The sequence below is a fragment of the Passer domesticus genome, chromosome 33, assembly GCF_036417665.1.
Source record: "Passer domesticus isolate bPasDom1 chromosome 33, bPasDom1.hap1, whole genome shotgun sequence".
Classification (NCBI taxonomy): Eukaryota; Metazoa; Chordata; class Aves; order Passeriformes; family Passeridae; genus Passer; species Passer domesticus.
In genome coordinates this window covers 306,200-330,769 of record NC_087506.1, presented here as the reverse complement: position 1 = coordinate 330,769, position 24,570 = coordinate 306,200, and the positions used below count along the sequence as shown (strand labels likewise).

Below are 24,570 nucleotides of genomic sequence, written 5' to 3'. Positions count from 1 at the left end.
GGGTTGGGTTGGGGACACCGTGGTGACCCCGCAGTGACCAGGGCAGGGCTGGGGACACTCAGGTGACCACAGGGCAGAGTTGGGGACACTCAGGTGACCAAAACAAGGCAGGGGACACCAGGGTGACCCTGCAGTGACCAGGGCAGGGTTGGGAACACCGGGGTGACCACGGGGCAGGGTTGGGGACACTCAGCTGACCACAGGGCAGGGTTGGGGACACCGGGGTGACCACAGGGCAGGGCTGGGGACTGCACGGTGACCCCGCAGTGCCGAGGGCAGGGCTGGGGACACTGGGGACACTCGGGTGGCCACAGGGCAGGGCTGGGGACCCCGCGGTGACGCCGCTGTCCCCGCAGTGCCGCTGCCACCCCCCGCGCACGCTGCAGCAGCTGGAGGTGCCCCTGCTGAGCCAGCGCCACTGCCACTGCCTGTACGCGCTGGGGACGGGGACAGGCGACGGGCTGGGGACACCCGCGGGGGACACGCTGTGCGCCGGGCTGCCGCAGGGCCAGCGCGACGCCTGCCAGGTGGGTGGCACCGCTGGCACCTCCCCTGTGGGGCTGGCACCTCCCCTGTGACACCCCTGTGCGAGTCTCACCTCCCCCTGTCACCGCTGTCACCTCCCCTGTGCCACTCCTGTGCCAGTGTCACCTACCTCCGTCACCGCTGTCACCTCCCCTGTGACACGCCCGTGCCGCTGTCACCTCCCTCTGTGCCACTCCTGTGCCAGTGTCACCTCCCTCTGTCACCTCCCCGTGTCCCTGCCGTGTCCCCAAGGTCCCTCTGTGTCACCTCTGTGTCCCCCAGGATGTCCTTCATCCTCACCGTGTCCCTAATGTCCCCTCAGTGTCCCCAATGTCCCCTCAATGTCCCCTCTGTCCCCAGGGCGACTCTGGGGGTCCCCTCGCCTGCCGGTCCCCGTGTCCCCAATGTCCCCAATCCCCTCAATGTCCCCAATGTCCCAAATCCCCTCAATGTCCCCAATCCCCTCAGTGTCCCCAATGTCCCAAATCCCCTCAATGTCCCCAATGTCCCCAATCCCCTCAGTGTCCCCAATGTCCCAAATCCCCTCAATGTCCCCAATGTCCCCAATCCCCTCAGTGTCCCCAATGTCCCAAATCCCCTCAATGTCCCCAATGTCCCCAATCCCCTCAGTGTCCCCAATGTCCCCAATCCCCTCAGTGTCCCCAATGTCCCAAATCCCCTCAATGTCCCCAATGTCCCCAATCCCCTCAGTGTCCCCAATGTCCCAAATCCCCTCAATGTCCCCAATGTCCCCAATCCCCTCAGTGTCCCCAATGTCCCCAATCCCCTCAATGTCCCCAGTGTCCCCAATCCCCTCAGTGTCCCCAATGTCCCTCTGTCCCCAGGGCGACTCCGGGGGTCCCCTCGCCTGCCGGTCCCCAATGTCCCCAATGTCCCCTCAGTGTCCCCAATCCCCTCAGTGTCCCCAATCCCCTCAGTGTCCCCAATGTCCCCGATGTCCCTCTGTCCCCAGGGCGACTCCGGGGGTCCCCTCGCCTGCCGGTCCCTGTGTCCCCAATGTCCCAAATCCCCTCAGTGTCCCCAATGTCCCCAATGTCCCCAATGTCCCTCTGTCCCCAGGGCGACTCCGGGGGTCCCCTCGCCTGCCGGTCCCTGTGTCCCCAATGTCCCAAATCCCCTCAGTGTCCCCAATGTCCCCAATGTCCCCAATGTCCCTCTGTCCCCAGGGTGACTCCGGGGGTCCCCTCGCCTGCCGGTCCCTGTGTCCCCAATGTCCCAAATCCCCTCAGTGTCCCCAATGTCCCCAATGTCCCCAATGTCCCTCTGTCCCCAGGGCGACTCCGGGGGTCCCCTCGCCTGCCGGTCCCCGTGTCCCCAATGTCCCCAATCCCCTCAGTGTCCCCAATCCCCTCAGTGTCCCCAATGTCCCCAATGTCCCTCTGTCCCCAGGGCGACTCCAGGGGTCCCCTCGCCTGCCGGCTCGGTGGCACCTGGCAGGGTCCCCAGTGTCCCCTCAGTGTCCCCAATCCCCTCAGTGTCCCCAATGTCCCCAATCCCCTCAGTGTCCCCAATCCCCTCAGTGTCCCCAGTGTCCCCTCAGTGTCCCCAATGTCCCCGATGTCCCTCTGTCCCCAGGGCGACTCCGGGGGTCCCCTCGCCTGCCGGCTCGGTGGCACCTGGCACCTGGCGGGGGTGGTGAGTTGGGGGGACGCCTGCGGGGTCCCCGGGCGCCCGGGGGTCTACACGGGGGTGTCCCCGCACCTGCCCTGGATCCTGTCCCTTGTCCCCGAGCTGGCCCCGCGCCACGCGCCCCCCGACGTCCCCAGGGCCACCCCCGAGCCCCCCGGGGGGCCCTGTGACATCGGGGACCTGCCCCCGGGCTGGCCCCGGCCGCTGCCCCCCGGCCCGGGGGGGGACACGGGGGCGGGGGTGGCACCGGGGGGGGACACGGGGCTGCTGCTGGGGGCGCTGGGGGGGGCGCTGCTCTGGGCATTGGGCTGAAAAACCCCGGATTTGGGGGTCCCTGTTCTCGTTTTGGGGTGAAAAACCCGGATTTGGGGTCCCTGTTCTCGTTTTGGGGTGAAAACCCCCAGATTTGGGGGTCCTAGTCCTGATTTGGGGGTGAAAACACCCAAATTTGGGGGTCCTGCTCTGGACTTTGGGGTGAAAAACCCCGATTTGGGGGTCCCGGTTCTGATTTTGGGGTGAAAATCCCACATTTGGGGGTCCCTGTTCTCGTTTTGGGGTGAAAAACCCGGATTTGGGGGTCCCTGTTCTCGTTTTGGGGTGAAAATGCCAAATTTGGGGGTCCCGGTTCTGATTTGGGGGTGAAAATACCCAAATTTGGGGGTCCTGGGTTGGGGTCAGGGGTGAAAACACCCAAATTTGGGGGTCCTGCTCTGGGCTTTGCGGTGAAAACACCGGATTTGGGGGTCCCGGTCCTGATTTTGGGGTGAAAATCCCACATTTGGGGGTCTTGCTCTGGGTTTTGGGGGTCCTGGCGTGGGGTTTGGGGTGAAAAACCCTGATTTGGGGGTGCCAGTCCTGATTTTGGGGTGAAAACACTGAATTTGAGGGTCCCGGTTCTGATTTTGGGGTGAAAATGCCAAATTTGGGGGTCCTGGGGTGGGGTTTGGGGGCCCTGCTCTGGGTTTGGGGGTGAAAAATCCCCAAATTTGGGGGCCCTGGTTCTGATTTTGGGGTGAAAACACCGAATTTGGGGATTCTTGGGTTGGGTTTTGGGGTGAAACTTCTGAAATTTGGGGGTGCTGATCCTGATTTTGGGGTGAAACCCCCAAGATTTAGGAGTTCTGCTTTGGGGTTTGGGGGTTAAAACGCCGGATTTGGGGGGTCCAAAATAGGGGGGACCCCAAAAATGGGGGTCAGACCCCAAAAATGACCCTAAAAATGAGTGTGGGACCCCAAAAATGAGTCCTGGGACCCCAAAAATGGGGGTCAGACCCCAAAAATGACCCTAAAAACGAGTGTGGGAACCCAAAAATGAGTCCTGGGACCCCAAAAATGGGGGTCAGACCCCAAAAATAAACCCTGGGACCCCCAAATTTGGGGTGTGACCCCAAAATGGACTCGTGAGACCTCAAAATGGAGCCCGGGGAGCCCCAAATTCCCCCCCAAAACTCTGGGACCCCCCAAAATCCCCCAAAATAAAAAGTCTGAGACCCCTGCCCGTCCTTTTCCTGCTTTATTTGGGGTGGGGGGACCCCAAAATCCGGGAGGGGGAGGGAAACGGGGACCCCAAAATATGGGGAGACCCCAAAACGGGGGGGGAGGGCGGGGAACCCCAAAACTGAGGGGAAAACCCCAAAATTCGGGGGAAAAAACAAAACTGGAGGAAAAAAATCCCCAAAATTGGAGGGAAAAACCCAAAAAATTGGGGGAAATCGCCAAAAATTGAGGGAAAACCCCAAAAATTCGGAGAAAACCCCCAAAATTTAAGGGGTAAACCCCAAAATTTGAGGAAAAACCCCAAAAATTGAGGGAAAAACCCAAAAATTTTGGGAAAACCCAGAACTGGAGGGAAAATCCCCAAAACTGGAGGGAAATTCCCCAAAATTTGGGGAAAAACCCCAAAATTGGGAGGGAAAATCCCCAAAATTTGAGAAAAATCCCCAAAAATTGAGGGAAAAACCCAAAAATTTGGGGAAAACCCAAAACTGGGGAAAAAAATATCCCAAAATTGGAGGAAAAAATGTCCCAAAATTGGGGGAAATTCCCCCAAAATTTGAGGAAAACCCCAAAAATTTGGGGAAAAAACCCAAAACTGGAGGAAAAAAAATCCCAAAACTGGAGGAAAAAATCCCAAAACTTTGGGGGAAATTCCCCCAAAATTTGAGGAAAAACCCCAAAAATTGAGGGAAAACCCCCAAAATTTGGGGAAAAAACCCAAAAGTGGAGGAAAAAATCCCCAAAAATTGGGGGAAATTCCCCCAAAATTGGGCAAAACTGGAATTTCACTTCTTGGCCACCTTGGCCTGTTTGTGCTTCGGGGGCGCCCAGCGCAGGCAGATGGAGTCCACTGCAATTAACAGAGATAATTAGCGCTAATTAGCGCCCTCGTCCACCCAGGGGAGTTAATCAGGGGGTAATTAACGGGGGGGAGTTAATTAGGGGGGGGATTAATGAGGGGGGGTTAATGGGGGTGATTAAAAGGGGTTGGTAGTGGGGGCAGACAGTAATGTTAATTAGGGGGTAATTAATGGGGGCATTAATTAGGGGGATCATTAACAGCGTTAATTAGGGGGGTAATTAATGGGGGAGCCATCAGCAGTGTTAATGAGGGGGTAATTCACGGCGGGAGTCATTAACAGCGCTAATTAGGGGGATTATTAATGATGGCAGTCATTAACAGCGTTAATTAGGGGAGTTAATTGAGGGCTAATCATATTAATCATGGTGGGGGTTTCCATTGAGGCATGTTTATTAATTAAGGCATGTTAATTAATGAGTGTGTTCCTTAAAATAAGCTCATTCATGTGGAAATTAATTAATTAACGCTGTTCATTAATTGAGGAGCCTCAGGGGCATTCCATTAATGAGAGGGGGGGGTCCATTTATGCATATTTATTAATTAAAGTACGTTTACTAATGAGCATGTTCCTTGAGAGAAGCTCATTGAGGTGGTGATCAACAGGAATCAATCAATTTTAATTAATTAGGTTCATTAATTGGGGGGAGCCTTAGGGGGGTTCTGGACTGAACCATTCATGGGTGGGGGGGTTGTCCATTAAAGTTATTTACTAATTAATGTATATTAATTAATGAGCATGTTCCTTAAGCTCATTCAGGTGGTGATCATCAACAGGAATGAATAAATTTTAATTAATTAAGGTCATTAATTGGGGAGAGCCTTAGGGGGGTTTCTGGACTGAACCATTCATGAATGGGGGGTTTGGTTTATTTACTAATTAATGTATATTAATTAATGAGCATGCCCTTTAAGAAACTCATTAAGGTGGCAATCATCAACAGGAATTAATCAATTCCAATTAATTAAGCTCACTAATTGAGGAGCCTTAGGGAATTTTTCTGGACCGAACCATTCATGGGTGGGGGGTTGTCCATTAAGGTTTATTTACTAATTCATGTATATTAATTAATGCGCACGCTCTTTATGAGAACCTCATTAAGGTGGTGATCATCAACAGGAATTAATCAATTCTAATTAATTAAAATTCATTAACTGGGGGGAGCCTTAGGGGGGTTTCTGGACCAAACCACTCCCACCAGCGGGGGGGGTTCCCCTACCAATCATTAATTCCAGCACCCGTTGCCCCTCCGGCGTTAATGAGGGAGCTAATTGAGGCCGGGCAATTAGCGCGGGCGCTAATTACTGACCGGTGATGGGCGGCTTCTTGTACTGGGCGCTCTTGAGGTGCTCCTCCACCAGCTTGGGCGTGACGCAGATGACGTGCTGCCCCTTCCAGTACTTGACCATGTTCAGCGACTGCAGCGTGCTGATGATGTCCGTCTGCGTGATGCTGGTCATCTGGCTGGACACACGGACACGGGAGTGACCACTGAGTGACCACTGAGTGACCACCGAGTGACCACAGTGACCACTGACCCGTGGGAGTGAGCACTGACCCGTGGGAGTGAGCACTGAGCCCTGGCCATGGTCACTGCCATGGTCACTGCCATGGTCACTGGGCTGATGGTGTCCGTCTGCGTGATGCTGGGCATCTGGCTGGACACAGAGTGACCACTGAGTGACCCTGAGTGACCACTGACCCGTGGGAGTGAGCACTGACCCGTGGGAGTGAGCACTGAGCTCATGGCACTGAGCCCTGCCATGGTCACTGGGCTGATGATGTCCGTCTGCGTGATGCTGGTCATCTGGCTGGACACAGAGTGACCACTGAGTGACCCTGAGTGACCACTGACCGCTGGGAGTGAGCACTGACCCATGGGAGTGAGCACTGAGCTCATGGCACTGAGCCTTGCCATGGTCACTGGGCTGATGATGTCTGTCTGCGTGATGCTGGTCATCTGGCTGGACACAGAGTGACCACTGAGTGACCCTGAGTGACCACTGGGAGTGACCACAGTGAGCACTGAGTGAGCACTGAGCTCATGGCACCGAGCCCTGCCATGGTCACTGCCATGGTCACTGGGCTGATGATGTCCGTCTGCGTGATGCTGGTCATCTGGCTGGACACACGGACACGGGAGTGACCACTGAGTGACCCTGAGTGACCACTGAGTGACCACAGTGAGCACTGAGTGAGCACTGAGCTCATGGCACCGAGCCCTGCCATGGTCACTGCCATGGTCACTGGGCTGATGATGTCCGTCTGCGTGATGCTGGTCATCTGGCTGGACACACGGACACGGGAGTGACCACTGAGTGACCACTGACCACTGGGAGTGACCACTCAGTGACCACAGTGAGCACTGACTACTGGGAGTGAGCACCGAGCTCATGGCACTGAGCCCTGCCCATGGTCACTGCCATGGTCACTGGGCTGATGATGTCCGTCTGCGTGATGCTGGTCATCTGGCTGGACACACGGACACGGGAGTGACCACGGAGTGACCCTGAGTGACCACTGACCACTGAGTGACCCCTGACCACTGGAAATGACCCCTGTGTGACCACTGACCACTGAGCCATGGCAGTGACCACTGAGTGACCACTGACCCGTGGGAGTGACCACTGAGTGACCCTGAGTGACCACTGAGTGACCACTGACCACTGGGAGTGACCCCTGAGTGACCCCTGACCACTGGAAATGACCCCTGAGTGACCACTAACCACTGAGTGACCCCTGAGTGACCACTGACCACTGGGAGTGACCCTGAGTGACCACTGACCACTGAGTGACCCCTGACCCCTGGAAATGACCCCTGAGTGACCACTGACCACTGAGCCATGGCAGTGACCACTGAGTGACCACTGACCCGTGGGAGTGACCACTGAGTGACCCTGAGTGACCACTGAGTGACCCTGAGTGACCACTGAGTGACCACTGACCACTGGGAGTGACCCCTGAGTGACCCCTGACCACTGGAAATGACCCCTGAGTGACCACTGACCACTGAGTGACCCCTGAGTGACCACTGACCACTGGGAGTGACCCTGAGTGACCACTGACCACTGAGTGACCCCTGACCCCTGGAAATGACCCCTGAGTGACCACTGACCACTGAGCCATGGCAGTGACCACTGAGTGACCACTGACCCGTGGGAGTGACCACTGAGTGACCCTGAGTGACCACTGAGTGACCACTGAGTGACCACTGAGTGACCACTGACCACTGGGAGTGACCCCTGAGTGACCCCTGACCACTGGAAATGACCCCTGAGTGACCACTGACCACTGAGCCATGGCAGTGACCACTGAGTGACCACTGACCCGTGGGAGTGACCCTGAGTGACCACTGACCACTGGAAATGACCCCTGAGTGACCACTGACCACTGAGCCATGGCAGTGACCACTGAGTGACCACTGACCCGTGGGAGTGACCACTGAGTGACCCTGAGTGACCACTGAGTGACCCTGAGTGACCACTGAGTGACCACTGACCACTGGGAGTGACCCCTGAGTGACCCCTGACCACTGGAAATGACCCCTGAGTGACCACTGACCACTGAGCCATGGCAGTGACCACTGAGTGACCACTGACCACTGAGTGACCCCTGAGTGACCACTGACCACTGGGAGTGACCCTGAGTGACCACTGACCACTGAGTGACCCCTGACCACTGGAAATGACCCCTGAGTGACCACTGACCACTGAGCCATGGCAGTGACCACTGAGTGACCACTGACCCGTGGGAGTGACCACTGAGTGACCCTGAGTGACCCCTGAGTGACCCTGAGTGACCACTGACCAGCACTGCTCCACACTGCCTGACGCTGGTTCAAGGGGATTTAATAGATCCATACTGGTCTGTACTGGTTTATACTGGTTTGTACTGGTTTATACTGGTTTCCGTTCATTTCTATGGGGATTTTTGGGTCCATACTGGTTTATACTGGTCTGTACTGGTCCCACCTGAGGTCCTTGATGGAGAGGGTTCCCCGGAAGTCCCTGAGGATCTCCAGGACCAGGGGCACTCACTGGTTTGTACTGGTCTATACTGGTTTCTATGGATTTCTATGGGGATTTTTGGGTCCATACTGGTCTGTACTGGTCTATACTGGTTTATACTGGTCCATACTGGTCTGTACTGGTCCCACCTGAGGTCCTTGATGGAGAGGGTCCCCCGGAAGTCCCTGAGGATCTCCAGCAGCACCCAGGACCAGGGGCACTCACTGGTCTATACTGGTTTATACTGGTTTCTATGCATTTCTATGCATTTCTATGGGGATTTTTGGGTCTGCACTGGTTTGTACTGGTCTATACTGGTTTGTACTGGTCCCACCTGAGGTCCTTGATGGAGAGGGTTCCCCGGAAGTCCCTGAGGATCTCCAGGACCAGGGGCACTCACTGGTCTATACTGGTCTATACTGGTTTCTATGGATTTCTATGGGGATTTTTGGGTTTGTACTGGTCTGTACTGGTCTGTACTGGTTTATACTGGTCCCACCTGAGGTCCTTGATGGAGAGGGTTCCCCGGAAGTCCCTGAGGATCTCCAGCAGCACCCAGGACCAGTAGCTGCGGTAGCTGAGCTTGCCCAGGTCCGAGAGCGGCTTCTCCGGGGAGCCCACGGTGCTCTCCAGCTTGGACAGCTCATAGCCTGGGAAATGGCCCAAAATCACCCAAAATCACCCAAAATCCACCCAAAATCCATCCAAAATCCATCCCGGAATTCCAGGGGATCTGTAGAATCCAGGGGATCCCCAAAATCCCTCAGAAATCCCCAAAATCCCCTGAGAAAATCCTGAATTTCCAACCAGTGCTCTCCAGCTTGGACAGCTCATAGCCTGGGAAATGGCCCAAAATCACCCCAAATCACCCCAATTCCATCCAAAATCACCCAAATTCCATCCAAAATCCATCCCAAAATGCACCACAAATCCATCCCGGAATTCCAGGGGATCTGCAGAATCCAGGGGATCCCAAAAATCCCCAAAATTCCCTTTGAAAATCCTGAATTTCCACCCGGTGCTCTCCAGCTTGGACAGCTCATAGCCTGGGAAATCACCAAAATCACCCAAATTCCACCCAAAATCCATCCCAAAATGCATCAAAATTACCCAAAATCCCCCAAATTCTATCAAAATCACCCAAATTCCATCAAAATCACCCCGAATTCCATCAAAATCACCCAAAATCCACCCAAAATTCATCAAAATCCCCCCCCAAAACCTCAGAGACCCCAAAAATTCCGAAAAAATCCCAAATTCCCCAAAAATCCCCAAAATTCCCTCAGGAAATCCCCACATTTTTGGGATTTTCCCCATTTTTAGCAATTTCCCCCCTCAGTTTTTGGGATCCTTCCCCTTTTATCAGAAACCTCCCCAAATTTTGGGACCTCCCAAAATTCCGAATTTGTTCCGGGACCTCCCAAATTCCCAAATTTTTTTAGGAACCCCCTTCAAAAATTTCCCATTTGGGGCCATTTTCCTCATTTTTTCCCATTTTCCCCATAATCTTCCCCATTTTTGGGACCTCCCAAAATCCCCAAACTTATTTTAAGACATCCCAAAATTCCCAAATTTTTCCAGAACCTCCCAAAATCCTCAAATTTTTTCCAGAACCCCCCAAAACTCCCAAATTTTTTTAAGAACCCCCTTCAAAAATTCCCCATTTTGGGCCATTTTCCCTCATTTTTCCCCATTTTTTCCCCGATTTTCCCCATTTTTGGGACCTCCCAAAATTCCCAAATTTTTTCCAGGACCTCCCAGAATTCCCAAACTTTTCGGGCCCCCCAGAATTCCCAAATTTTGGGGGCACTGACTGAAGGCGATGAGGAATTTGCCGTAGCCGCGGCGCTGGTACGGGGGCAGGGTCAGGATGCACGCCACGTTGTTCCCGTCCGGGGACTCCTTTTCCTGTAAAAAACAGCAATTTTGGGAAAATTCTGAAAATTCCCGAATTTTGGGGCATTTTGGGGTCGTTTTTGGACGTTTTGGGGTTGAGAATGTGGAAAATATTCCAAATTTTGGGCGATTTTTGGGGACTTTTAGAGAACACAAACGATGTTTTTGATTCCTTTTTCTGTAAAAAATTGGAATTTTGGGAAAATTCTGAAAAAATCCGGAATTTTGGGGCATTTTGGGGTCGTTTTGGGACAGTTTGGGGGTTGAGAATGTGGAAATATTCTGAATTTTTGGGACTTTTTGATTTTTTTGGGACTTTTAAAGAACACAAATTACACTGTTCTCATCTGGGGACTCCTTTTCCTGTGAAAATTGGCAATTTTGGGAAAATTCTGAAAAATTCCGGAATTTTGGGGTAGTTTCTGGACAGTTTGGGGGTTGAGAAGGTGGAAAATATTCCGAATTTTGGGCGATTTTTGGGATTTTTGGGGACTTTTATAGAACACAAATGATGTTGTTGATTCCTTTTCCTGTAAAAAACGGCAATTTTGGGAAAATTCCCAAATTTTGGGGTCGTTTTTGGACATTTTGAGGTTGAGGATGTGGAAAATATTCCGAATTTTGGGGATTTTGGGGGATTTCTGGGGATTTTTTGGGACTTTTAGAGAACATAAACGACGTTCTTGATTCCTTTTCCTGTAAAAAAAATGGGAATTTTGGGAAAATTCTGAAATTTTGGCATCATTTTCGGACATTCTGGGGGTTGGGGACGGGAGAAATGTTCCAGCTTTTGGGGATTTTTTGATTTTTTTTTGGATTTTTGGGACATTGAGGGAATGCAGGTGAGTGCCCAGGTGCCCCCAGGTGTGCCCAGGTGCTCCAAGCCCCTCCCAGGTGAGTGCCCAGGTGTATCCCAGGTGCCCCCATGTGAGTGCCCAGGTGTGCCCAGGTGTGTTTTTATCACCCCAGGTGTGCCCAGGTGCCCCCAGGTGTATCCCAGGTGTCTCCAGGTGAGCGCCCAGGTGTGCCCAGGTGCTTCAAGCCCCTCCCAGGTGTGCCCAGGTGTGCCCAATTGTGTTTTTATCACCCCAGGTGTGCCCAGGTGAGCGCCCAGGTGCCCCCAGGTGTGTTTTTATCACCCCAGGCGCCCAGGTGAGTGCCCAGGTGTGCCCAGGTGCCCCCAGGTGTACCCCAGGTGTCCCCAGGTGTGCCCAGGTGCTCCAAGCCCCTCCCAGGTGTGCCCAGGTGCCCCCAGGTGTGCCCAGGTGCTTCAAGCCCCTCCCAGGTGCCCCCAGGTGTGCCCAGGTGAGCACCCAGATGTCCCCAGGTGAGTGCCCAGGTGCCCCCAGGTGTGTGCCCATGTGTGCCCCAGGTGTGCCCAGGTGTGTTTTTATCACCCCAGGTGAGTGCCCAGGTGAGTGCCCAGGTGCCCCAGGTGTGCCCAGGTGTGCCCACCTTGGAGAAGTAGCCGACGATGTGCGCGCCCTGGCGGTCGACCTCGGTGAGCAGGTAGAACACGAAGGGCTCCACGTCGAAGTAGAGCGTCTTGTGGTCCAGGAACAGCTTGGCCAGCAGGCACAGGTTCTGGCAATAGATCTGAGGGCACACCTGAGCTCACCTGGGCACACCTGGGCACACCTGGGCACGCCCGGGGTGCCCACAGCCCAAAAAACCCAACAAAAATCCCACTAAAATTCATCAAAATGCCCTAAAAATGGCCAAAACCACCCCAAAACTGCCCAGGATTTGGGGATTCCCTGGGTCTGGGTGCCCAGGTGACACCTGAGCACACCTGGGCACACCTGGGCACGCCTGGGGTGCCCACAGCCCAAAAAATCCCACAAAAATCCCATAAAAATAAATTAAAATCCCACAAAAATGCCCTAATAACGGCCAAAACCACCCCAAAACCACCCCAGGATTTGGGGATGCCCCGGGTTTGGAGTGCCCAGGTGACACCTGGGCACACCTGAGCACACCTGGGCACGCCTGGGCACACCCAGGGTGCCCGCAGCCCAAAAAATCCCACAAAAATCCCCCAAAATCCCAAAAGAACCCCATAAAAATGTCCTGAAAACGGCTAAAACCACCCCAAAACTGCCCAGGGTTTGGGGATTCCCTGCGTCTGGGTGCCCAGGTGACACCTGAGCACACCTGGGCACGCCTGGGCACACCCAGGGTGCCCAAAGCCCAAAAAATCCCAACCAAAATCCCACAAAAATAAATAAAAATCCTACAAAAATGTCCTAAAAATGGCAAAAAGCACCCCAGGATTCAGGGATTCCCTGGGTTTGGGGTGCCCAGGTGACACCTGGGCACACCTGAGCTCACCTGGGCACACCTGGGCACACCCAGGGTGCCCACAGCCCCAAAAAACCCAACAAAATCCCACTAAAATTCTCCAAAAATGCCCAAAAACCACCCCAAAACTGCCCAGGATTTGGGGATTCCGATGGTTTAGGGTGCCCAGGTGACACCTGGGCACACCTGGGCACACCTGGGCACACCTGGGCTCACCTTGTGGTCCTTGCCGTCCACCTCGTAGACAGAGATGTTCCCCTTGCGGTAAATCTCGCGGCCCGGCGGCTGCCGCCACTGGCACTGCCCCTGCACAGGTGACACACACGTGACACAGGTGAGACACAGGTGCCCCCAGGTGTGTGCCCAGGTGGCCCCAGGTGTGTTTTAACCCCCTGCCAGGTGTGCCCAGGTGTCCCCCACATGTCCCCAGATGTATCCCAGGTGTGCCCAGGTGTAGCCCAGGTGTGCCCCCAGGTGTGTTTTTATCCCCCCAGGAGTGCCCAAGTGTATCCCAGGTGTGCCCCCAGGTGTGTTTTTACCCCCCCCCAAGGTGTGTTTAACCCCCCCAGGTGCCCCCAGCTGTGCCCCCAGGTGTGTTCCCCCCCCCCAGGTGTGTTTCCCCCCCCCCCAGGTGTGTTTTTACCCCCCCAGGTGTGCCACAGGTGTGTTATAACCCCCCCAGGTGTGCCCAGGTGTGCCCCAGGTGTATTTTTCCTCCCCCCCCAGGTGTGTTTTTACCCCTCAGGTGTGCGCCCAGGTGTGTTTTTACCCCCCAGGTGTGCCAAGGTGTGTCCCCAGGTGTGTTTTACCACCCCAGGTGTGTTTTACCCCCCCAGCTGTGCCCAGGTGTGTTTTACCCCCCAGGTGTGTGCCCAGGTGTGCCCAGGTGTGTGCCCAGGTGTGTTTTTACCCCCCAGGTGCGCACCAGGTGTGTTTTACCCCCCAGGTGCACACCAGGTGTAGCCCAAATGCCCCAGGTGTGTTTTTACCCCCCCAGGTGTGTGCCCAGGTGTGTTTTACCCCCCCAGGTGTGCCCAGGTGTGTTTTACCCCCCAAGGTGTGTGCCCAGGTGTGTTTTACCCCCCCAGGTGTGTGCCCAGGTGTGTTTTACCCCCCCAGGTGTGTGCCCAGGTGTGTTTTACCCCCCCAGGTGTGTGCCCAGGTGTGTTTTACCCCCCCAGGTGTGTGCCCAGGTGTGTTTTTACCCCCCAGGTGTGCCCAGGTGTGTGCCCAGGTGTGTTTTACCCCCCCAGCTGTGTGCCCAGGTGTGTTTTACCCCCCCAGGTGTGTGCCCAGGTGTGTTTTACCCCCCAAGGTGTGTGCCCAGGTGTGTTTTACCCCCCCAGGTGTGTGCCCAGGTGTGTTTTACCCCCCCAGGTGTGTGCCCAGGTGTGTTTTACCCCCCCAGGTGTGCGCCCAGGTGTGTTTTACCCCCCCAGGTGTGCGCCCAGGTGTGTTTTACCCCCCCAGGTGTGCGCCCAGGTGTGTTTTTACCCCCCAGGTGTGTGCCCAGGTGTGTTTTTACCCCCCAGGTGTGCCCAGGTGTGTGCCCAGGTGTGTTTTACCCCCCCAGGTGTGTGCCCAGGTGTGTTTTACCCCCCAAGGTGTGTGCCCAGGTGTGTTTTACCCCCCAAGGTGTGTGCCCAGGTGTGTTTTACCCCCCAAGGTGTGTGCCCAGGTGTGTTTTACCCCCCAGGTGTGCCCAGGTGTGTGCCCAGGTGTATTTTAACCCCCCCAGGTGCGCACCAGGTGCAGGCGGTAGCTCCTCTCGTACTTCATGTACTTGAGGCAGAACTCGCAGATCCAGAGCTTGGGCTGCTTGCCGTAGTCCTCGGGGAAGGGCGAGAAGTACCACGCGTCGATCTCGTAGTGCCCGATGTGGATCTTGTCCACGTACTTCACCTTGGTGATCTGGAATGGCAGGGGCACACCTGGGCACACCTGGGCACACCTGGGCGCCCAAAAACCGCAAAAATCCCACTAAAAATGAGCTAAAAATGGCCAAAAAATGGAGAAAACCAGCCCACGCGTCGATCTCGTAGTGCCCGATGTGGATCTTGTCCACGTACTTCACCTTGGTGATCTGGAATGGCAGGGGCACACCTGGGCACACCTGGGCACACCTGGGCGCCCAAATCCCACAAAAATCCTACAAAAATCCCACTAAAAATGGGCTAAAAATGGCCCAAAAAGGGACAAAACCAGCCCAGGTGTGGATCTTGTCCACGCACTTCACCTTGGTGATCTGCAACCCAAAGGGGCACACCTGGGCACACCTGGGCACACCTGGGCACACCTGGCATGCCCAAAAACCGCAAAAATCCCACAAAAAATCCCAATTAAAATGGCCAAAAAATGGATAAAAAAAGGCCACACGTCGATCTCGTGGTGCCCGATGTGGATCTTGTCCACGCACTTCACCTTGGTGATCTGCAACCCAAAGGGGGCACACCTGGGCTCACCTGGGCACACCTGGCTGCCCAAAAACCGCAGAAATCCCGCTAAAAATGGGCTAAAAATGGATAAAAGCAGCCCAGGCGTCGATCTCGTGGTGCCCGATGTGGATCTTGTCCACGTACTCCACCTTGGTGATCTGCAATGGCAGGGGACACACCTGGGCACACCTGGGTGCCCAAAAACTGCAAAAATCCTACAAAAATCCCGCAAAAATCCCACTAAAAATGGCCCAAAAAGGGACAAAACCAGCCCAGGTGTGGATCTTGTCCACGCACTTCACCTTGGTGATGTGGGACAGACAGGGGGCACACCTGGGCACACCTGGGCACACCTGGCATGCCCAAAAACCGCAAAAATCCCACAAAAAATCCCAATTAAAATGGCCAAAAAATGGATAAAAAAAGGCCACGCGTCGATCTCGTGGTGCCCGATGTGGATCTTGTCCACGCACTTCACCTTGGTGATCTGCAACCCACAGGGGCACACCTGGGCACACCTGGGCACACCTGGGCACACCTGGGCGCCCAAATCCCACAAAAATCCTACCAAAATCCCACTAAAAATGGGCTAAAAATGGCCCAAAAAGGGACAAAACCAGCCCAGGTGTGGATCTTGTCCACGCACTTCACCTTGGTGATCTGCAACCCAAAGGGGGCACACCTGGGCACACCTGGGCACACCTGGGCACACCTGGGTGCCCAAAAACTGCAAAAATCCCACAAAAATCCCGCAAAAAATCCCACTAAAAATGGCCCAAAAAGGGACAAAACCAGCCCAGGTGTGGATCTTGTCCACGCACTTCACCTTGGTGATCTGCAACCCAAGGGGGCACACCTGGGCACACCTGGGCACACCTGAGTGCCCAAATCCCACCAAAATCCCACAAAAAATCCCCCCAAAAAACCCAAAAACATTCTGCAAAAATCTCCAAAAAAAAAACCTCGCCAAATCTCCACAAAAATCCCACAGAAATTCCCGCAAAAATCCCAAAAATAATCCCAAAAAAAAAATTTAAAATCCCATTAAAATCCCCCTAAAAATCCCCCAAAAATTCCCATTAAAAATCCCCAAAAAATCTCCCAAAAATCCCCAAAATTCCCATTAAAAATCCCCAAAAAATCTCCCAAAAATCCCCAAAAATTCCCATTAAAAATCCCCAAAAAATCTCCCAAAAATCCCCAAAATTCCCATTAAAAATCCCCAAAAAATCTCCCAAAAATCCCCAAAATTCCCATTAAAAATCCCCAAAAAATCTCCCAAAAATCCCCAAAATTCCCGTTAAAAATCCCCAAAAAATCTCCCAAAAATCCCCAAAATTCCCGTTAAAAATGCCCCAAATCTCCCCAAATTTTGGGGGTTCCTCCCCCACTCACGGCCTCGTGCTCCTTCTCCAGCGCCGCCGTGGTCGGGTCCATCTCGGCATAGGTCTGCAAAACCAGTACGGACCAGTATAGACCAGTACGGACCAGTATAAACCAGTACGGACCAGTATAAGCCATTATAAACCAGTATGGGGCAGTAACATCTGATACAAACCAGTAAGGACCTGTACAGACCAGTATGGACCAGTATAAACCAGTAACAGCAGATACAAACCAATAAGGACCAGTAGAAACCAGTAAAGACCAGTAAGGATCAGCACTGGAAGTGTGCTTCCAGTCCATCCCAGTCCCTCCCAGTGCCCCCTAAAGTGATCCCAGTCCCCTGTAACTCGCTCTAACTCTCTCCCAGTACATCCCAGTTCATCCCAGTAACCCCTAACCCTGTCCCAGTCCATCCCAGTGCCCTCCCAGTCCATCCCAGTGCCCTCCCAGTGCCCTCTAACCCTGTCCCAGTCCCTCCCAGTGCCCCCTAAAGTGATCCCAGTCCCCTGTAACTCGCTCTAACTCTCTCCCAGTCCCTCCCAGTACATCCCAGTCCATCCCAGTAACCCCTAACCCTGTCCCAGTCCATCCCAGTAACCCCTAACCCTGTCCCAGTCCATCCCAGTACAACCCAGTACATCCCAGTGCCCCCTAAAGTGATCCCAGTCCCCTCTAACCCCACTTCAATCCCCTTTAACTCGTTCCCAGTCCCTCCCAGTACACCCCAGTCCATCCCAGTAACCCCTAACCCTGTCCCAGTCCATCCCAGTACAACCCAGTACATCCCAGTGCCCCCTAAAGTGATCCCAGTCCCCTCTAACCCCACTTCAACCCCCTTTAACTCGTTCCCAGTCCCTCCCAGTACACCCCAGTCCATCCCAGTAACCCCTAACCCTGTCCCAGTCCATCCCAGTACAACCCAGTACATCCCAGTGCCCCCTAAAGTGATCCCAGTCCCCTCTAACCCCACTTCAACCCCCTTTAACTCGTTCCCAGTCCCTCCCAGTACACCCCAGTCCATCCCAGGAACCCCTAACCCTGTCCCAGTCCCTCCCAGTACACTCCAGTCCCTCCCAGTGCCCTCTAACCCTGTCCCAGTCCATCCCAGTGCCCCCTGAAGTGATCCCAGTCCCCTTTAACCCCATTTCAATCCCCTTTAACTCCATCCCAGTCCCTCCCAGTCCCCTTTACCTGGCTCCCAGTCCCTCCCAGTCCATCCCAGTCCCTCCCAGTGCCCTCTAGCCCTGTCCCAGTCCATCCCAGTCCCTCCCAGTGCCCCCTAAAGTGATCCCAGTCCCCTTTAACCCCATTTCAATCCCCTTTAACTCACTCCCAGTCCCTCCCAGTACAACCCAGTTCATCCCAGTGCCCTCTAACCCTGTCCCAGTCCCTCCCAGTCCTTCCCAGTACACCCCAGTAACCCCTAACCCTCTCCCAGTCCATCCCAGTCCCTCCCAGTGCCCCCTAAAGTGATCCAAATTCCCTTTAACCCCATTTCAATCCCCTTTAACTCCCTCCCAGTCCCCTTTAACTGGCTCCCAGTCCCTCCCAGTACAACCCAGTACACCCCAGTCTCTTTTAACTCCCTCCCAGTCCCTCCCAGTATATCCCAGTACACCCCAGTGCCCTCTAACCCTGTCCCAGTCCCTCCCAGTGCCCCCTAAAGTGATCCCAGTCCCCTGTAACCCCATCCCAGTCCCTTTTAACTCCATCCCAGTCCCTCCCAGTCCATCCCAGTGCCCTCTAGCCCTATCCCAGTACATCCCAGTCCCTCCCAGTGCCCTCTAACCCTGTCCCAGTCCATCCCAGTGCCCCCTAAAGTGATCCCAGTCCCCTCTAACCCCATCCCAGTCCCTTTTAACTCCATCCCAGCCCCCTTTACGTGGCTCCCAGTCCCTCCCAGTCCCCTTTAACTCCCTCCCAGTCCCTCCCAGTCCCCTTTACCCGGCTCCCAGTCCCTCCCAGTATGTCCCAGTCCATCCCAGTGGGTCCCAGACCTTCTGCACGTGGTTGATCTCGTCGTGCTTGCGTTTCTGGTTGCGGGTGATTTTCCTCTCGGGCTCGGCCAGCTCGCCCAGGAACGGCTCCGAGCTCTTCTGCGCCGCCTCCTTCAGGCTCTTGGACAGCGCCAGCCGGTTCCGGTCCACCCACTCGTCCAGCCGCCGGTTAACTGGCCAAACTGGGCCTTACTGGGAGCACTGGGACAGCCCCAGTCCATCCCCAGCCGGTTCCGGTCCACCCACTCGTCCAGCCGCCGGTTAACTGGCCAAACTGGGCCTTACTGGGAGCACTGGGACAGCCCCAGTCCATCCCAACCCATCCCAGTCCTTCCATTGCCTTCAATTCCCCACAGACTGCAGTGAACTGGGAGCACTGGGAGCACTGGGAGCACTGGGAGCCATCCCAGTCCATCCCCAGCCGGTTCCGGTCCACCCACTCGTCCAGCCGCCGGTTAACTGGGCGAACTGGGCCTTACTGGGAGCACTGGGACAGCCCCAGTCCATCCCAACCCATCCCAGTCCTTCCATTGCCTTCAAATCCCCACAGTCTGCAGTGAACTGGGAGCACTGGGAGCACTGGGAGCCATCCCAGTCCATCCCCAGCCGGTTCCGGTCCACCCACTCGTCCAGCCGCCGGTTAACTGGGCGAACTGGGACTTACTGGGAGCACTGGGAGCGCTGGGACAGCCCCAGTCCATCCCCAGCTGTGCCCAGCCTGCCAGTGCCTTCAATTCCCCACAGACTGGGAGCACTGGGAGCACTGGGAGCCATCCCAGTCCATCCCCAGCCGGTTCCGGTCCACCCACTCGTCCAGCCGCCGGTTAACTGGCCAAACTGGGCCTTACTGGGAGCACTGGGAGCCATCCCAGTCCATCCCCAGCTGTGCCCAGCCATCCCCAGCCTGCCCAGTGCCTTCAATTCCCCACAGACTGCAGTGAACTGGGAGCACTGGGAGCCATCCCAGTCCATCCCCAGCCGGTTCCGGTCCACCCACTCGTCCAGCCGCCGGTTAACTGGCCAAACTGGGCCTTACTGGGAGCACTGGGAGTGCTCTGGACCTTCCCCAGCCTGCCCAGTGTGCCCAATTCCCCATGGTGTGCAATGAACTGGGAGCACTGGGAGCACTGGGAGCCATCCCCAGCTGGTTCCGGTCCACCCACTCGTCCAGCCGCCGGTTAACTGGCCAAACTGGGCCTTACTGGGAGCACTGGGACAGCCCCAGTCCATCCCAACCCATCCCAGTCCTTCCATTGCCTTCAAATCCCCACAGTCTGCAGTGAACTGGGAGCACTGGGAGCACTGGGAGCCATCCCAGTCCATCCCCAGCCGGTTCCGGTCCACCCACTCGTCCAGCCGCCGGTTAACTGGGCGAACTGGGACTTACTGGGAGTGCTCTGAACCTTCCCCAACCCATCCCAGTGCCTTCAATTCCCCACGGTGTGCAGTGAACTGGGAGCACTGGGAGCACTGGGAACCATCCCAGTCCATCCCAGTCCCTCCCAGTCCATTCCAGTCCCCTCCCAGTGCCTCCCAGTTTGCCCAGTTCACTCCCAGTGCCTCCCAGTTTGCCCAGTTCACTCCCAGCCCCATTCCCAGTCCCTCCCAGTTTGCCCAGTTCACTCCCAGCCCCATTCCCAGTCCCTCCCAGTTTGCCCAGTTCACTCCCAGCCCCATTCCCAGTTTGCCCAGTTTGCCCAGTTCACTCCCAGCCCCATCCCAGTGCCTCCCAGTTTGCCCAGTTCACTCCCAGCCCCATCCCAGTGCCTCCCAGTTTGCCCAGTTCACTCCCAGCCCCATTCCCAGTTTGCCCAGTTTGCCCAGTTCACTCCCAGCCCCATCCCAGTTTGCCCAGTTTGCCCAGTTCACTCCCAGCCCCATCCCAGTTTGCCCAGTTTGCCCAGTTCACTCACAGCCCACGTAGTGCACGTAGAACTCCTCGCGCGCCTCCTGCTCGTTCAGGCGGGACTGGATCACCTCGGCCGAGTCTGGAACAGACTGGGATCAACTGGGAGCCACTGGGACGGACTGGGAATGGACTGGGATCAACTGGGAGCCACTGGGACGGACTGGGAGGGGCTGGGAATGGACTGGGACACACTGGGATCAACTGGGAGGGACTGGGAATGGACTGGGACAGACTGGGAATGGGGCTGGATCACCTCGGCCGAGTCTGGAACAGACTGGGATCAACTGGGAGCCACTGGGAGGGACTGGGAATGGACTGGGATCAACTGGGAGCCACTGGGACGGACTGGGACGGACTGGGACAGACTGGGATCAACTGGGACGGACTGGGACACACTGGGATCAACTGGGAGCCACTGGGACGGACTGGGAATGGACTGGAACAGACTGGGATCAACTGGGAGCCACTGGGAGGGACTGGGATCAACTGGGATCAACTGGGAGGGACTGGGAATGGACTGGAACAAACTGGGACAGACTGGGAATGGGGCTGGATCACCTCGGCCGAGTCTGGAACAGACTGGGATCAACTGGGAGGGACTGGGACAGACTGGGATCAACTGGGAGCCACTGGGACGGACTGGGAGGGACTGGGAATGGACTGGGACAGACTGGGAATGGGACTGGATCACCTCGGCCGAGTCTGGAACAGACTGGGATCAACTGGGAGCCACTGGGACGGACTGGGGGGGGCTGGGAATGGACTGGAACAAACTGGGAGCAACTGGGAGGGACTGGGACAGACTGGGAATGGACTGGGACCAGTTCCCCATTCCCCCCACCCCAATCCCAGTTCCCCCAGTATCCCACTCCCAGTTCTCCCAGTTCCCCCATTATCCCATCCCAGTATCCCCAGTATCCCCATCCCAGTTTGCCCAGTACCCACCGTTCCCAGTACTCCCAGTTTGCCCAGTATAACCATCCCAGTATCCCCAGTTCTCCCAGTTTGCCCAGTACAACCATCCCAGTTTGCCCAGTTTACCCAGTAACGCTCCCAGTACTCCCAGTATGCCCAGTATAACCATCCCAGTATCCCCAGTTCTCCCAGTTTGCCCAGTACAACCATCCCAGTTTGCCCAGTTTACCCAGTAACGCTCCCAGTACTCCCAGTATGCCCAGTATAACCATCCCAGTATCCCCAGTTCTCCCAGTTTGCCCAGTACAACCATCCCAGTTTGCCCAGTTTACCCAGTAACGCTCCCAGTACTCCCAGTATAACCACCCCAGTACCCCCAGTTCTCCCAGTTCTCCCAGTATAACCATCCCAGTTCTCCCAGTATGCCCAGCATAACCATCCCAGTTCTCCCAGTTCTCCCAGTATAACCATCCCAGTTCTCCCAGTTCTCCCAGTATAACCATCCCAGTTCTCCCAGTTCTCCCAGTATAGCCATCCCAGTTCTCCCAGTATGCCCAGTATAGCCATCCCAGTACCCCCAGTTCTCCCAGTATAACCATCCCAGTTCTCCCAGTTCGCCCAGTATAGCCATCCCAGTTCTCCCAGTTCTCCCAGTATAACCATCCCAGTTCTCCCAGTTCGCCCAGTATAGCCATCCCAGTTCTCCCAGTATGCCCAGTATAACCATCCCAGTACCCCCAGTTCTCCCAGTATAACCATCCCAGTTCTCCCAGTTCTCCCAGTATAACCATCCCAGTTCTCCCAGTATGCCCAGTATAGCCATCCCAGTTCTCCCAGTTTGCCCAGTATAACCATCCCAGTTCTCCCAGTTCGCCCAGTATAACCATCCCAGTTCTCCCAGTTCGCCCAGTATAGCCATCCCAGTTCTCCCAGTATGCCCAGTATAACCATCCCAGTTCTCCCAGTTCGCCCAGTATAGCCATCCCAGTTCTCCCAGTTCGCCCAGTATAGCCATCCCAGTTCTCCCAGTTCGCCCAGTATAGCCATCCCAGTTCTCCCAGTTCTCCCAGTATAACCATCCCAGTTCTCCCAGTATGCCCAGTATAACCATCCCAGTTCTCCCAGTTCTCCCAGTATAACCATCCCAGTTCTCCCAGTTCGCCCAGTATAGCCATCCCAGTACCCCCAGTTCTCCCAGTATGCCCAGTATAGCCATCCCAGTATCCCCAGTTTGCCCACTATAACCATCCCAGTTTGCCCAGTTTGCCCAGTATAACGCTCCCAGTCTGCCCCTCACGCCAGCTGCCGTCGGCCCTGCGGCACAGGTACCGCTCCCAGTACCCCCAGTTTGCCCAGTATAACCATCCCAGTATCCCCAGTTTGCCCAGTTCGGCCCTCACGCCAGCTGCCGTCGGCCCTGCGGCACAGGTACCGCTCCCAGTACCCCCAGTTTGCCCAGTATAACCATCCCAGTATCCCCAGTTTGCCCAGTTCGGCCCTCACGCCAGCTGCCGTCGGCCCTGCGGCACAGGTACGTCTCGCCGATCTCCACCGCCACCTCGGGGTCCCGCGCGCCGGCCGCGGCCCCGGGCGCTCCGCGGGCGGCTCCGGGCGCGGCCCCGGCCCCCGCCGCCCGGCCCGGGGCCCTCGGGGCCCGCGCGGGGCCCGCCCGGGGCCGCCCCGGAGCCGCCCGGAGCCTCGGGGCCCAGCGCCGGGCCCGCCGCCGCCATCTTGGCCCGCCGGAAGTGACGGCCGCGCGTTGCTAGGAGACCGGGACGGGGCGGGAACGGGTTGCTAGGAGACCGGGACGGGGCGGGAACGGGTTGCTAGGAGACCAAAAAAGGGCGGGAATCGGTTGCTAGGAGACCAAAAAAAGGGCGGGAACGGGTTGCTAGGAGACCAAAAAAGGGCGGGAATCGGTTGCTAGGAGACCGGAAAAGGGCGGGAAGTAAAAATGGGCGGGAATTGGTTGCTAGGAGACTAAAAAAAGGGCGGGAACAGGTTGCTAGGAGACCAAAAAAGGGCGGGAACGGGTTGCTAGGAGACCAAAAAAGGGCGGGAACGGGTTGCTAGGAGACCAGAAAAGGGCGGGAACGGGTTGCTAGGAGACCAAAAAAAGGGCGGGAACGGGTTGCTAGGAGACCAGAAAAGGGCGGGGAACGGGTTGCTAGGAGACAAAAAAGGGCGGGAACAAAAAGGGGCGGGGATTGGTTACTAGGAAACAAAAAAGGGGGGGGAATTGGTTGCTAGGAGACAAAAAAAGGCGGGGAACTAAAAAGGGGCGGGGATTGGTTGCTAGGAGACCTAAAAAGGGCGGGGATTGGCTGCTGGGGGGCGTGGTTTTGGCTGCCACGAGGGGCGTGGTTTAAATTTGGAGGCGTGGTTTCATCGCTGGGGGCGTGGCTTCTCTCTGAGTGGGTGTGGCTTGCATTTGGAGGCGGGGGTTTCCTCGTTGGGGGCGTGGTTTGGTTATTAGGAGGCGTGGCTTGTTGTAATGAGGCGTGGTTTAATCACCGAGGGCGTGGTTTGGTCCAAAGAGGCGTGGTTTAACTATTAGAGGCGTGGCTTCATTGTGGGGGGGCGTGGTTTGGTCGTTGGGGGGCGTGGCTTAGTTGTGAGGGGGTGCAAAACTTGGGAATTTTGGGCCTAAAAACCGGGAATTTAGGAGCTGAAAACCGGGAATTCTTTTCCTCAAAACTCCCAATTTTCACCCAAAATTCCCAATTTTTGGTTTAAAATTCCCCTTTTCTGACCCAAATTCCCAATTTTTCGGCTCAAAAAGTCCCAATTTTCGGGTCCAAAATTCCATTTTTCGCCCCAAATTCCAATTTCTGAATCAAAATTCTTTTTTTTCCGCACAAATTTTCCCTTTTTGCTCCCAAATTCCCAAATTTTCACTCCCAATCCCCAAATTTTCGCTTAAATTTCCCAATTTTCTCCCACCGAATTCCAATTTTTGGTCCCAAATTCCCAATTTTTGTGTTAAAATTCCCTTTTTCCCCCTGAAACCTCCAATTTTAACACCAAAATTGCCAACTTTCCACCCCAAATTCCCAGTTTTTTACTCCAAATTCTCCATTTTTTGCCCTAAAATTCCCCTCTTTCCTGATTTTTAATTTAAAATTCCCATTTTTCACCCCAAATTTCCACATTTTCACCCCAAATTACCGTTTCTTTCCTCAAATTTTCCAT

At 55.5% G+C, this 24,570-nt stretch overlaps 2 protein-coding genes across 2 annotated transcripts in view; one reads left to right on the top strand and one right to left on the bottom strand.

Moving 5' to 3' along the window:
* LOC135288443 (uncharacterized) overlaps positions 1–3,673 on the top strand; it is an 8,744-nt gene extending 5,071 nt beyond the window's left edge. Inside the window, exons 6-7 of the mRNA XM_064401835.1 lie at positions 357–1,318; positions 2,122–3,673. Coding sequence (XP_064257905.1) covers positions 357–1,318; positions 2,122–2,487 — 1,328 coding nt within the window. The 3' untranslated portion in view covers positions 2,488–3,673. The remainder of the gene's footprint in view (positions 1–356; positions 1,319–2,121) is intronic.
* LOC135288442 (histone acetyltransferase KAT8-like) lies at positions 3,670–24,570 on the bottom strand. The gene is made up of 12 exons (XM_064401834.1): positions 24,547–24,570; positions 22,882–23,140; positions 20,468–20,542; positions 18,555–18,727; positions 16,567–16,620; positions 14,483–14,647; positions 12,953–13,042; positions 11,891–12,031; positions 10,354–10,447; positions 9,039–9,189; positions 5,842–5,996; positions 3,670–4,522 (listed from the first exon to the last, which is right to left on the bottom strand). The coding sequence occupies exons 1-12, from the start codon at positions 24,568–24,570 to the stop codon at positions 4,458–4,460; spliced, it is 1,446 nt and encodes a 481-aa protein (XP_064257904.1). The 3' UTR covers positions 3,670–4,457.

Bases quoted from the DNA above. Each gene is read 5' to 3' on its own strand.
- LOC135288442 (XM_064401834.1), bottom strand. From the start codon at position 24,570: ATGGAAAATTTGAGGAAAGAAACG. The intron at 18,728-20,467 runs GTGAGTGAACTG...CAGTTTGGCCAG, and splicing joins CTACGTGCACTACGTGGGCT to TTAACCGGCGGCTGGACGAG. The intron at 13,043-14,482 runs GTGCGCACCTGG...TCACCTGTGCAG, and splicing joins GGAGCTACCGCCTGCACCTG to GGGCAGTGCCAGTGGCGGCA.